A 12,417-nucleotide genomic window follows, 5' to 3' on the forward strand; every position below is an offset into this window, starting at 1 on the left:
AGGAGGGAATTACACATTGTGCTTCCTTCCTGAAAAACCACCAAGCTATATTTTCACTATTATATTCAGCAGTCATGAAGAATCATGTAGTTTAAGTGAAAACCCTGCTTCTGTGGCAGAACACATTTTGCTCCATTCGTTGAAAGATTCTACAGTCACCAGGGTCCCAGCATGGCCAAATTCTTTCTACACATTATATTTTGAAACAAGGTGAGGAAAATTTTCTGTTAGTTAGGATCATTACTCTCATATGTTGTTAGCTTCAGAAACTACTTCACAGAATTGGTGAGTAAATCAAAAGTTCTGTGCCAACGAGTAAGAAAAATCAATCTATAACTTTATTTCTTTCCTTTTTTTATTATTCCAGAAGTATTCTATTTAGAAGCAAAATTTAAAGTTTTTTAGCTATTTTTTGCTGGAACTTAGACATTCTAAGATTGATACATGAATTATTTAGAACAGAAAGCACATAATTCATACTTATCTGGTTAGAAATCCCCATATTTATACCTTGTGATCATCTGCCATTTTCTTTCCAGCCCACATTTCTTTCACTATCAGGTACCAGAGATCACACTCAGTTTTAAGGTTAGCTTCAAAGACTTCTTTTTTATAGAATGTTTTAATCCTCAGAGTAGGTATTCTCAAAAGAAGGAAAGCTACAGTTGTGCTCTTAACATCCTAGAAAGGTATGGGAAAAAAGAAAACAAGGAGGATGTATCACAGATAAGGTGAAGCACCTACCCCTACAGGGCAACTCTCTATTCCTAACTATAGCTAATAATTTCAATTGTCCATACACACCGTTAAGCTGAGATGGTTTTATGAAAATGTAAGTTCCAAACAGCATCATACAGACTTCACTCTACAGTGGATACAAGCTTCACTGACACCAACAAAATAAATTCAAATAAGCACACTTACAGCTCGTGTTAAACTTCTCTAGCTCTATATCCCATGTGCTGCACTGTGCACATTTCTGTACATTTAGAGGCTACAACCTCTAGATTTTTATTCTATTTCATCCTAGCACCTAGCAAACCACACTACATCACCTCTGATGTTTTTGGTCCAAAGACTCAGAATTTTATCTAATCACTCATAGGTTACTGACTTCAGAGGTTTCCTACACTCCTTACTGAAACTAAGTTGAGAGACAGATCATTTTGCAGAATGGAACATGGCTTATATCCATAGGCATGCAAGAGAACAAGAAGTTACGTGATGCTCACCTCTATATCCCTGAAAGCAGCAATCTGGACATAGCCAGGATGTCCTCCTTCAGTCAAAAGGAACAAGCGCTTTTGGGTCAGAGCTATTTTTCCTACACCATAGTTAGTTTTAACTGAGCAGGATAACTTGTAGACACATTCATTTTTATCTAGATGTTCTATTACTGTTGGTGGTAGATTCACCTCTTGAGCTTCTGCTTCAGTTTCTTTCCAATAGTTGTAGAAATCTCTGAATGTTTCAGGATCAATTTGTTTCTGACGTCCTAAAATTTTTTTTAAATTGCAACAGTTGAAGACTTCAGCAATAGTTACTCCAAGTAATTAATTACTCTAAAAGTTCAAGTGTTTGGACAGCAGAATCTCAAGCAAACACAAATTCTTGTGAGATGCTACCTCTGGCTTCAGAAAGTCTTGCCATTTTGACCAGTGTTTAATCCTTCATGGCCACAAAATACAACAGTTACCAGGATAATGAGGCACAGAAGATAATTGAGTAGTATTTTATAAAAGCACCCTCAAACTATTTTTTTTTAGAAATCAATCACAAGATTCAGATCTCATTCAGGAGAAAAGAAAATTCTCTCAAGTTTATACAAAACCTCTCCTTTTGCTATGATGACCATCCATGAGGAATTTAACTGTAGCTACTTGAATTCTGGATTTTGTTAGTTTATTTTTAACAGACCACCATCTTGTCATGTTACTTAGTGGTTTTATAACACAGAGCTATTTTCCATTAGGAGAGTTTGTATTCACTTCACTCAATCTACTCCAAAGCAGAACTGCACACCATCAGATCATAAAACTACCTCACCTACACAACATGAAAAATTGAAAATTGTGTGCCCAAATATAAGTAGACTCGTCGTCTTCATTGTGGATGCAAGTATAGGCATTCTTGAATACATTAAAACTATTCTCTGTAATTATCCTAATTAAATAAAATTGTCCATAAAGCTCACATATTGTGAGTTTTCAGAGGCCCAGAAAATGTTGAATAATAATTAAAGTCAACTGGAGACAAATTTTACTTTGGTGCAATAATAATTTTGAACTTTTTTTTTTTATGAACCTATGTAGATGGTCACTAAAAATGTATCTTATACTCACCTACTGTTAGGGCATCAAATAACCGATGTATAGTGTCTATATCTTTGACAATCCCAGATTCCTGGATTCGCTTCACAAAATCATCAAGTTGCATGTGCGTTTTTGGTAATTCAAAATTTTTTACATGATCATCTATTTTCACAACTTCTCTTTGTTTTTCCATCACTCGACTTATCAGCTTCTTCAGCTCAGGTTTGCGGTCTGCTTGCAAACGCTCAGAAGGAGGCATGGTTTCCACTATTTTTCTTACAAGATCAGTAGGGAAAATTCTTAAGTCTGTTTTATCTAGGTTCTGAAAGTCAGAAAGCGCATTTAGTAGTTTCCCTTGCATCAAGCTTATAAGTCCCCGGAGGTAGAAGTACCTTGCCAGCAATGCTGAGTTATCAGGTGGTAAGGTATTTATAGCTTTGCTGAGATGATTGAAGAAGTCTGTATAGTAGGAGTGAACACACTGGAACATCAGAGGAAAGTGAATTTCTGGAATTTTGAACATACTGACTGATTTGGAGGGCATTCTCACAGCTAAAAACAAACAAAAAGTACAGTAGTTAGAATAAGCAGTGAGTAAAAGTGCAAGTATCTTCACAACCAGCAATACTATAAACAATAAAAAGAATCCCCATCACAGCAACAAGCAATTACATCACGTGAAATTCAAGTAAGATTACAGTTGTGCTAAGGACACAAATATATTTCTATGTCCACTGTTCTTACCATCAGAATATTCCCACATCTGATAACGCCAATTCTGGGAAAGAAAAAACAAAAAAAACCCAACATGCAGTTTTATTAAGACTCACCTTGTTAAACAGTGATAAGCCTAAGCCTATGTTTAAAGGTAGTGGAGAACTAGACATAAGGTGGGCGAGGACTGAACATGGTCACTGCCCCAGGAAGCGAATCTCCATCAGTCCTCTTGTGACCAATCAGTCTTTTGTCAATCAGGCACAGCAAAAGTTACAGCAGGCTGCAGACTGATTTAACATGCAAGAAGCACAGATGCAAAATGACTCAGCTCACCAGTTCTTTACAGCATCTGACCCTGTTTCTGTGAAAATCACTCGGTGATGTCACCCATAAAGACAACAGAAAAAACACTGTATTTGTTCAACACATCCTTCTCTTACCAACGCCTGTTTCTATTCTTTGAAGTGAGGAATTTCTCGTAGGGCCCTCTGGCAGCTTGATATCTTGGAGATTAGGCATACTGATTACCATACGCCTATTAATTATGCGCTGTGGATTAAATCGTTTAGAAGCCATTTTCTCAATAGTCAGTCTTCTCGGGCTATGAAACATCAAGTTTAATCTGAGAAAAACAAAGACTATATATAAACTATATAATTAAAATTCAGTATACATACACACTAAATTACTAAATTATTATTTTTTGTATAATAGTATTAAATTACAATTATAGTACCAATTTACAATTTCAACAGCCATTGCTGGACAGGTTCATATCACCCTTGTAATCTTAATAAAATGGCCTATCAATTAGCCATCATCTTATTCAAAGATGACCTAATCTCATACCAATAGAGTCAAAAGGACTTATATCACTGATACGAACAAAAGAGTCAAAATCAGAATAAGGAATAAGAAAACTTTACCTCTCCTCTTCAGACTGGGTACTCAACTCAAGTCGAGCAAAAGCATCCATCTTTCTGTTCAGACGAGCTTTAAGAAAAGAGTGAAACATGTAGGTCTCTAAAACCTGTGAGACACAAACTGGTTAACCATGGATCATTTACAAATTACATTTTTCTTAGCATTTTTTTCTCATTTTTATTACCTTTACATATGCAAAGCTGAGAACAGCAATCACAAAACCAAAAATATTTGAAAGCTTCAACAATGGAAAAACTAACTCAATTTCCATTCACCTTCCGTACTTTCACAATACTTGCCTAGTGGCAAACAGTAATCTCAGACTGCCCTCAAAAAGATGAAACAAAAAAACCCCAAAGAAATATTAAGCAAAACAGAGAGTTTTAGCTACAAGTTTAACAGAATCTTTTCTGCCTAAGTGCTGATAATATTGTCTATGATTTGGATTAAGAAGTTTGTGACACTAAATTAACATTATGCAATCAAAGTAAAATGACAAGAGAGGCATCTTTACTCCTGCTAACCACCAAAATTTTTCCCTGCCCAGGTAATTATCGTAGTTTTATCCAGAAATAATTCCTAAAAGGTCAAATTGCTATTGTTAGGATAGACGACACCATAAAAAATAACAAGTGTGAATTAAAAAGAGTGGAGAGCTATCACCTCTCACCACTGCAAATTAGAACAAGATGAAAGCTAGAATTTGAGGCAATACAACATGTGTACTATATAACTGTTAGTTCTAGCACTGGGCTTTTAGCATTGTTTGACATAAATAACTCTGAAAACTAATCTGTTTAGCAAATCAAAAGCAAATTTCATCAGGAGACAATATTGTCATAACCAGGAATCCCGTCTTTATGTTTATACAACCTCTAGGCTTTAGAAACTTACTGACAGACAGCTGTATCTTTGAATGTAACTATGAAAAACTACTATGATTAATGATACATCCCAGAGGCTTGCCTAAAGTACCCTAGTTAGTCTTGGAGTTTATCACAAGATCAAAAAAACCACCAAACCAACCCCCAAAAAACACTGATCAGTGTATTTCTATGATGTTTTTAAAAAGCAAATGAGAAAGATTCATAAGTAACCTAGATACTCCGAAATTAATAGAAATATTTCACCAACAAATAAGCTATTCTTATTCAAGATGCCCCTTATCAATCCATTTGAAACGTATCCTGTAAAATAACATCTACAAAGACATTAAGATTTCATAGAATCATAGAATGGTTTGGGTTGGAAGGGACCTTAAAGATCATCTAGTTCCAACCCCCTGTCACAGGCAGGGACACCTTCTGCTAGACCACATTGCTCAAAGCCCCATCCAGCCTGGCCTTGAACACTTCCAAGGATGGCGCATCCACAGCTTCTCTGGGCAAGCTGTGCCAGTGTCTCACCAACCTCACAGTAAAGAATTTCTTCCTAATACCTAACCTAAATCCACTCTATTTCACTTTAAAGCTGCTCCTCCTTGTCCTGCCACTACAGATCCTTGTAAGAAGTCCCTCTGCAGCTTTTTGTAGGCCCTTTAGGTACCGGAAGGCTGCTCTCCCCAGAACCTTCTCTTCTCCAGGCTGAACCACCACAACTCTCTCAGCCTGTCTTGATAGGAGAGGTGCTCCAGCCCTCTGATCATCCTTGTGGCTCTCATCTGGACTTGCTCCAACAGGTCCATGTCCTTCTTGTGTCGAGGGCCCCAGAGCTGTATCCTTCAGGCAGTACTCCAGGTGGGGTCTCACCACAGCAGAGGGGGAGAATCACCTCCTTCAACCTGCTGGCCACACTTCTTTTGATTTGGCCCAGGATACAGTTGGCTTTCTGGTCTGCAAACACATTACTGGGTCATGTTGAGCTTTTTGTCCATCAGCACTCCCAGGTCTGTCTCCTTGTCACAGCACTCTCAAAACTAGCCGGCTGCAACAAGGCTTTTACCATCCCTGGCTTTTACCAGGTTAACTTCAATAAGTAGTTCCCACACCTTGCCCTGGCACAGCCACCAATCCACCACAAGGTTTCAAAAGTTCATCTACTGTCCATGCTGTTTCTTCATCCTCTGGGCCAGTCCACCCTGTTACTTGCCTCTGCTGCGTCCGGATTCTCTCTTCATCCAGGCTCCTCTTCCAGCCAGCCTCTCCTCATCCAGGCCCCCTGCTTCTCCCAGGGCCTCTCCTTGTCTCTCCTATATCCAGAACACTCTCTCTCTTTCCTCCCTCTGCTTCTTACAGGTCTCTCTTCACCCAGGGCTCCTCTTTATCCCGTCCTTAGAGCTATTTAACTACTTAACAGAACCAGCCACAGCTGCATGTTATCCATATCAACTAACCCTCCACCCCTGAAACCAGCCCACAGCTGCATATTATCAATGTTAATTAATCCAGCTTCATTCCTCTATAATTCCTCTACATTTCCTCAGGGCTGCTCTCAATTTATTCTCCTCCCAGCCTGTATCCGTGCTTAGGATTGCCCTGACCCATATGCTGGACTTTGCACTTGGCCTTGTTGAACCTGATGAGGTTCACACGAGCCCACCTCTTGAGTCTGTCAAGGTCCCTCTGGATGGCATCCCTGCCCTCCAGCATGTGAGCTGCACCACACAGCCTGGTGTCATCAGCAAACTTGCTGAGGGTGCACTCAACCCCTGTGCTCATGTCACCCATGAAGATGCTGAACAGTACCTGCTTTTACATATTTCGCCAGTAGATGGCGTATTTTGTTGGCAATTGTGTGTGTAGGAGATGACAAGCTGCAGGAACTGGCAGAGTCTAACGCTTTTTTGGAGTTCTCTTTATATAATTCTAGATACTATTAGTAACTATCCCATACCGTGTTATCTTCTAAGATTTACTTGAAGGCAAACCTGCCCCTAGTTATTTACTACTGAAGCGAGTCAACTGCTTAAAGCTCTTCTTAAATATGCACATCTGAATTTTAAATTATTTTTAAATTTCAATTCATAGAACTGCCACTGTTTCATTTTAAGTCTCAGAAACTGCTACTGAAAATACTTTAATTATTTCTATTCATTTGCAATCCTGGTCAGAACATTTCTGATTAGCTTCTCTCCTGATGGCATATTAATAGGTTCTTTTTAACTTTTTCTTTTTGTTTGTTTTTAAGAATATTTGCTAGTGTTAGAAGCTTTATCCAACAAACATTATTTCTTATTTAGGATTCATCAGTTTATCTTTGAATTGCCAGATATTCTGCCAAGTTTGACAACTACCACTTAAGTAAAATGAGACACTTTTCTGATCATTTCCTTCACACACTGACATGTCGTTAAAACAGATGATCAGAAACTTTTCTTACCATATGTTTGAAGTACAAAACAAAACAGGAAACTAAGAAGGTGTTATCAACCACAGCCTGTTGACCTTAGTGAACAGTTCTTTTCGCCAGGTATAAAACAGTTACTCCAGAGAGTTAACTGCCAAATTCTAGTGGCAAAGAAAACCTCTGGAACTTTCATATGCACACATGGAACATAATTAAAAGCAAATGTAAGATGGTAGATGCACTTTCTTACACTCCTTGTTAAACCTTTGCTTTGACCCACAGGTTTGTTAAACAAGCTATAGTATCACCAAAAAAAGTGGGGACATATTCCATAATATTTTACTTTTGAGAAGCTTAACTAACAGCACAACATGTCTTACAGCTGGTTAGAATAAGAAGCTACTTAATAAAGCATCTGTTAAAAACTACTATGTAAGTTGCATCAAAGGGTGCAAGAAGCCAAGAAAGATGTCTCACATCCCTTCAGAAATTAGGTGTCAACCATAGACACTCCCAGTTCAAGGTAACACTCTTCCAAACAACTATTACTTTTTTTAACTAAGGCAAACCTTTTATTTGGTTAATAGTCACAACACCAAAAAAAAAAAATAATCACAGGAGTTTATAACTTTGGATTTTGGCTTGCTATGTCAAGACCAAATTCTCCTAGAACACTATGTGGGTAGATACAAATGCTTAAAACACGTAAATTCTGTTTCTCACATATACAACAGTTTAGTTCTTTGAAGGCAAATACTAATTTAATCAGGTGTAAACAGTTTAATGTAAAATAACTGTCTCAACTGCAAGGATGAAACTCTCAACCTTCCCACTTCTGGGCAGAGTACCCTAACACTGCAAGATAGTCTCACAGGAACCCGTGCACTCTCAGTCTCTTTCTTTCACTGCTCCTTTCCTTCTATTCCCCCTTCCTTTCTCCTTCCTTCTTACCCAAAGTAACTCCAACCTTTGATGGTCAGTGGCATGGAGAACTGCTCCAAATTCTACAGCCTGGTGGCAAAGACATCCTCCTTTCGGTGAGAAATTAAATCCACTCCATTGCCTCATGATATACAAAGCCATTACAGAAAAGGGCAGATTCAGGCACCGGTACCACCTGTGCTCCATGGGATAACAGACCTGCATCCTCCATAAAAAGCTGGTTCGCTGTATACACTGGGTGAAAACGGAGTCATTTTGGACCTTCAGCTGATTGAGCTGATGCTAACGAAGGATCAAGCTGATCAGTGCAAGTACAAAAGGGACTCAGGGCTTAAATGGAAAAATTCCACCCCCCTACAGGTTTTCAAACTCAGATAAGTATCTAATCAGCTGAATTAACAGGAGGGCTAAAAAAAACCCAACAACTAAGTGGAGATTTCAGGTTGTCTCTTAGCCTCTGGCACTACTGGGCCTGGCCTGAGGCTATACACTATTTGAGTATTACTTCACAGGCTTCACCAGCACTTACAGTTATACTACTTGGTAAAATACATGTAAGCTAAATCAACCGACATCCCACATGCCATGTCACACTGCAGGCCCTAAGGACACCAGTGCCCACTTAACGCACTCACAGTCGGCATCATGCATTCACCGTGACTCGTTGTGGGCAACACGCTCATGGCCTGGTGCCAAACAGGCATCGTTAACTCCATGCCCTGTTGCTCAGGATTCAGATAAAGCAGGTACTTCAATTTGTGTCATTGAAGCTCCCTTCTGCTGTGCTCACAGGCTTGCTGAAAAGTCATGTCTACATATGGGCTTTGGTCCAAAAAGTCTGGACAAGTGCCTGCACTTAGAATACAGTTTAGATATAGCTTTACTGACCACCTGCCATAGGTTAATCTCACCCCCGTGGAATTACATTTAATTTGCTCTGGAACTACACAGTACATTGCTCTCCAAAATACTGTCAACTATTTTATCTGTTTATAGCAAATAAAATAAATTTGGTAAAGCATTCCATGAAAGTGGGTGGTTCAACACCACCACACAGACCAAACTGTGACCATTTCATTAATATTTGACATTAATCCTAAAATTAATAACAGAGAATCACAATGTATTTAACACTGATTTTACCTTTTTGTAAAATGGCTGGTCTCCAGTTGCCCTTGTTTTCAGAAATTCTTCACTGTTGAACACTCTGTGTTCATAATTTAGATGGTCTTTTACCTCCCTGGCGAAAAAAATAAATACATAGATAAATATACTTGCAGATTTGTAAGCAAGCTGCACTTTTGCAGTTGCAGCAGCCCACTGGTACTACCAGAAATATGCTGCAGCATCAGAAGGCAGATTAGAAATATGCTGCAGTATCAGAAGGCAATCTCAGTTTTAATGAAAAAGTCTGAGTTACTGAATCATAGACAAAGAACGTAAACTCTTCTAAGTAGTAGGGCAGGCTACCTGCTGCCACTGTCATTTCAAATCAGCAGATTCACTTTAGAGTCTTAGGTTTAGGAAACCACAGAGGAGAATCTATATATTTAGGCTCTATATTTATTAAATCTATATTTATGATTTAGGCTCCAATCCTGGAATTACATTTACATACACAGCTCCTGAATCACATACAACCCATCTGGAGCACTAAAAAGACAAGTGTAACTATCTGCATAGGCCATTTGGAAGCTGTCATCTGACCTCAACACTGCCTTATTACATTTCATCTGTAACACACACACGAAATATTACAGATTACATAATTTTTTGTTGCACTCTCAAACATGGCTTATAAAGCCAGCAGTAACTAGCAATTGTGTTAAACTAAAGACACCAAACCGCTGACAGAAAGAGAAAGCAAGGTAAAGAATTGATGCGTATTTTACTATATGCATGGTCACAGCAGGCAGCAGAGGTCCTGTGCTATCCCTGGAAAACCAGACATCAATAGTAACTTCCGTGCCCTAAAGGTGAGCCAGAAAAAGCTGTTTCAGAAGCAGAAAGTGGGAGTTTTTCAGAAAAAAAAACTGTTCTCCAAACTGCAGTCTGTGAGTAAGAAATCCAAGTTATTTAACAGGTATGTGCAAGTGGTTAAATCAGGGCTCTTATTGTTACATCTTATTTCATCCACTCATGCTGGGTATTGATGAATAAGAAATTCCCATGAAAAAACATGAATGAAGAAAATAAATTGGTAAGCTAAAATCTGAATGTAAGCACAAAAGGGGAATCTTATACCCATGCAGAGAACATACATCGCTTGTCTTTCACAGATCAGTGATAAAAGTGCATAACAGTTTACCAAGCCGTATGGGTTCAGAAAAACAATCATTAGTAGAAGTACATAGTTCTATATAATTCTACATAATTTAGCATTGTTTGCTTTAAACGGGGAACCTACACAGACACAAAAATACTACAGTGCTTCACTGAAGACAGTAACAACTGGCAGAACAATTGCATCGGAGATTTACTTCCCTTCACTCCTGGACACTGGTAGTTATAGCATTAGAAGATAGAAGAAACAAGGCTGAAAAAAAAGAACAGAGAACGTAAGTTTGAAGGAAAGGAGAATGAAAGCAAGTGAAGAATCAATCCCTTTGCAAAACATATTGTCTCTTAGACAGCAAAACACCTGTTCATTTTTTGTAGCCAAGCATTTAGTGCATTAAAGAGCTCAAGCTGTCAGCAGCAAAACGCCTTTCTCCTCATCTTTATCTGGACCATATTGTTTCCAAACACTGAAATCCACCAGATCCCACTGTGGTAGCACAACAGGTTGTAAATGCATTTCAGTTTCCATATCCAGCTTGCTGTAAAGTCTGCTCTATATTCCACACCCAGCAGCTATTGTCCTCCTGGAGGGCCCAGCCACTTGTATGTATGGTCCCTAAGCTGATCCAACGAAAGCAAGCAGGTTATCAGAGACCTGGTATTTGGACTATATAAAATAACCCAGCATCTTCTGACTGAAAGTGTTAGGGAGCATTCGTGTGAGTCATTGAGTAGCTGATCCAGTGGGGAGCACCATCTCCAACAAAAGGCAGGAAGAAATAGCTGGGCATGGCCATGTGCACAGCTATTTGCTGACCTCTGTCTGTATTTCTTTAGAAGTACCAGGTAGGCAGTTTCACTTTCATGGTTGAGTATGTTAGTATCTATGCAAAAAGAAATGAAGCATGTGCAAACCAGCTGCCCATTTTCCACACTTTTTTTTTGTACAAATCTCCTACCACACTTCCATTCTCTCCCCATATACAAGCAAATAGTAGCAGAATTTACAACCAGTACCCTGACAGGTAAGATAAAGCAACTATGGGTATCAACACATTACATTAGATTAAGAACAAGGAAAACTAGCATAGCTGAATCTTTTTCTAGAGGAGAAAAAAACAACCCAAACCCTACTCCACATCATTGTTAAAAAAATCATTTCTTGTGCCATGACTGTGTCCTTGAGCTTAAACTGCTCCTCTCCTTCCTTCATTCCCATGTGGTTGCATTCTCCAGATATTTTATCCTTTCTCAGCATTTGTTTAGTTAGCCAAAACACACTCAGGTGCTTCGAACTCCCGATTCTGCTTTCAGCTCTTCTACCCTGGTCTGGCTCGAATTAATTTTCCTCTAACAAAGTGACCAAGATTGTGTCCATTTACAAATTGATACCTCTACTGGGCCTTAAACGCCTCCTAATTACAAAACGAAGACTGCGCTTCTCTTCCCAGAATCTTCATACAAAAGACATACAATTTCAAAATTAGAACAATTTTATCTAAGATGTCCTAGCAATGTATATGCACCCAAATACTTTAATTATTGATATTCCAGCAAGTTAGCAGGATGTTCTTCTCATATTCCCTCACAAAACTTAAAAGATTTATAAAATATCTATACAGAAAGACAAAACAAGAAAATTTTCAGTGACAGTGAAAGTATCTTAACCAGTACCATGTGCTCTTATAATAAAAAATACTATATCCACCCACCTGAAGATATTAACAATTAACTGCAAAGTTGTTTGCTGAACTTCTGTATTCAGTTTCTGTTGCCAAGCCCTTCTACGCATTTGGAGTTCACCAAGATCTGTGCTGGCTCGCTGATGGCAGAGCTCTAAATCATAATGCAGCTGAAGACTCTCCACTCTACAGAGAGAAGAAAATTACCAAGTTACATCCCAACACCAACAATTTTTTTCATACCTTTTAAAAAGAGTCATTTAGGCCTCACACAT

At 38.6% G+C, this 12,417-nt stretch overlaps 1 protein-coding gene across 4 annotated transcripts in view; it reads right to left on the bottom strand.

Moving 5' to 3' along the window:
* The window catches only part of DENND3 (DENN domain containing 3), a 45,141-nt gene that overhangs the window by 11,224 nt on the left and 21,500 nt on the right, over nucleotides 1-12,417 (bottom strand). For all 4 annotated transcript variants that reach the window (XM_080381066.1, XM_080381067.1, XM_080381069.1 and 1 more), the window contains 7 exons: nucleotides 12,173-12,328; nucleotides 9,324-9,420; nucleotides 3,956-4,059; nucleotides 3,470-3,651; nucleotides 2,343-2,864; nucleotides 1,233-1,495; nucleotides 511-681 (listed from right to left, as the gene is read on the bottom strand). In XM_080381066.1, the coding sequence (XP_080237192.1) occupies nucleotides 511-681; nucleotides 1,233-1,495; nucleotides 2,343-2,864; nucleotides 3,470-3,651; nucleotides 3,956-4,059; nucleotides 9,324-9,420; nucleotides 12,173-12,328 (1,495 nt within the window). The remainder of the gene's footprint in view (nucleotides 1-510; nucleotides 682-1,232; nucleotides 1,496-2,342; nucleotides 2,865-3,469; nucleotides 3,652-3,955; nucleotides 4,060-9,323; nucleotides 9,421-12,172; nucleotides 12,329-12,417) is intronic.

Source organism: Falco punctatus, assembly GCF_963210335.1.
Source record: "Falco punctatus genome assembly, chromosome: 3".
Classification (NCBI taxonomy): domain Eukaryota; kingdom Metazoa; phylum Chordata; class Aves; order Falconiformes; family Falconidae; genus Falco; species Falco punctatus.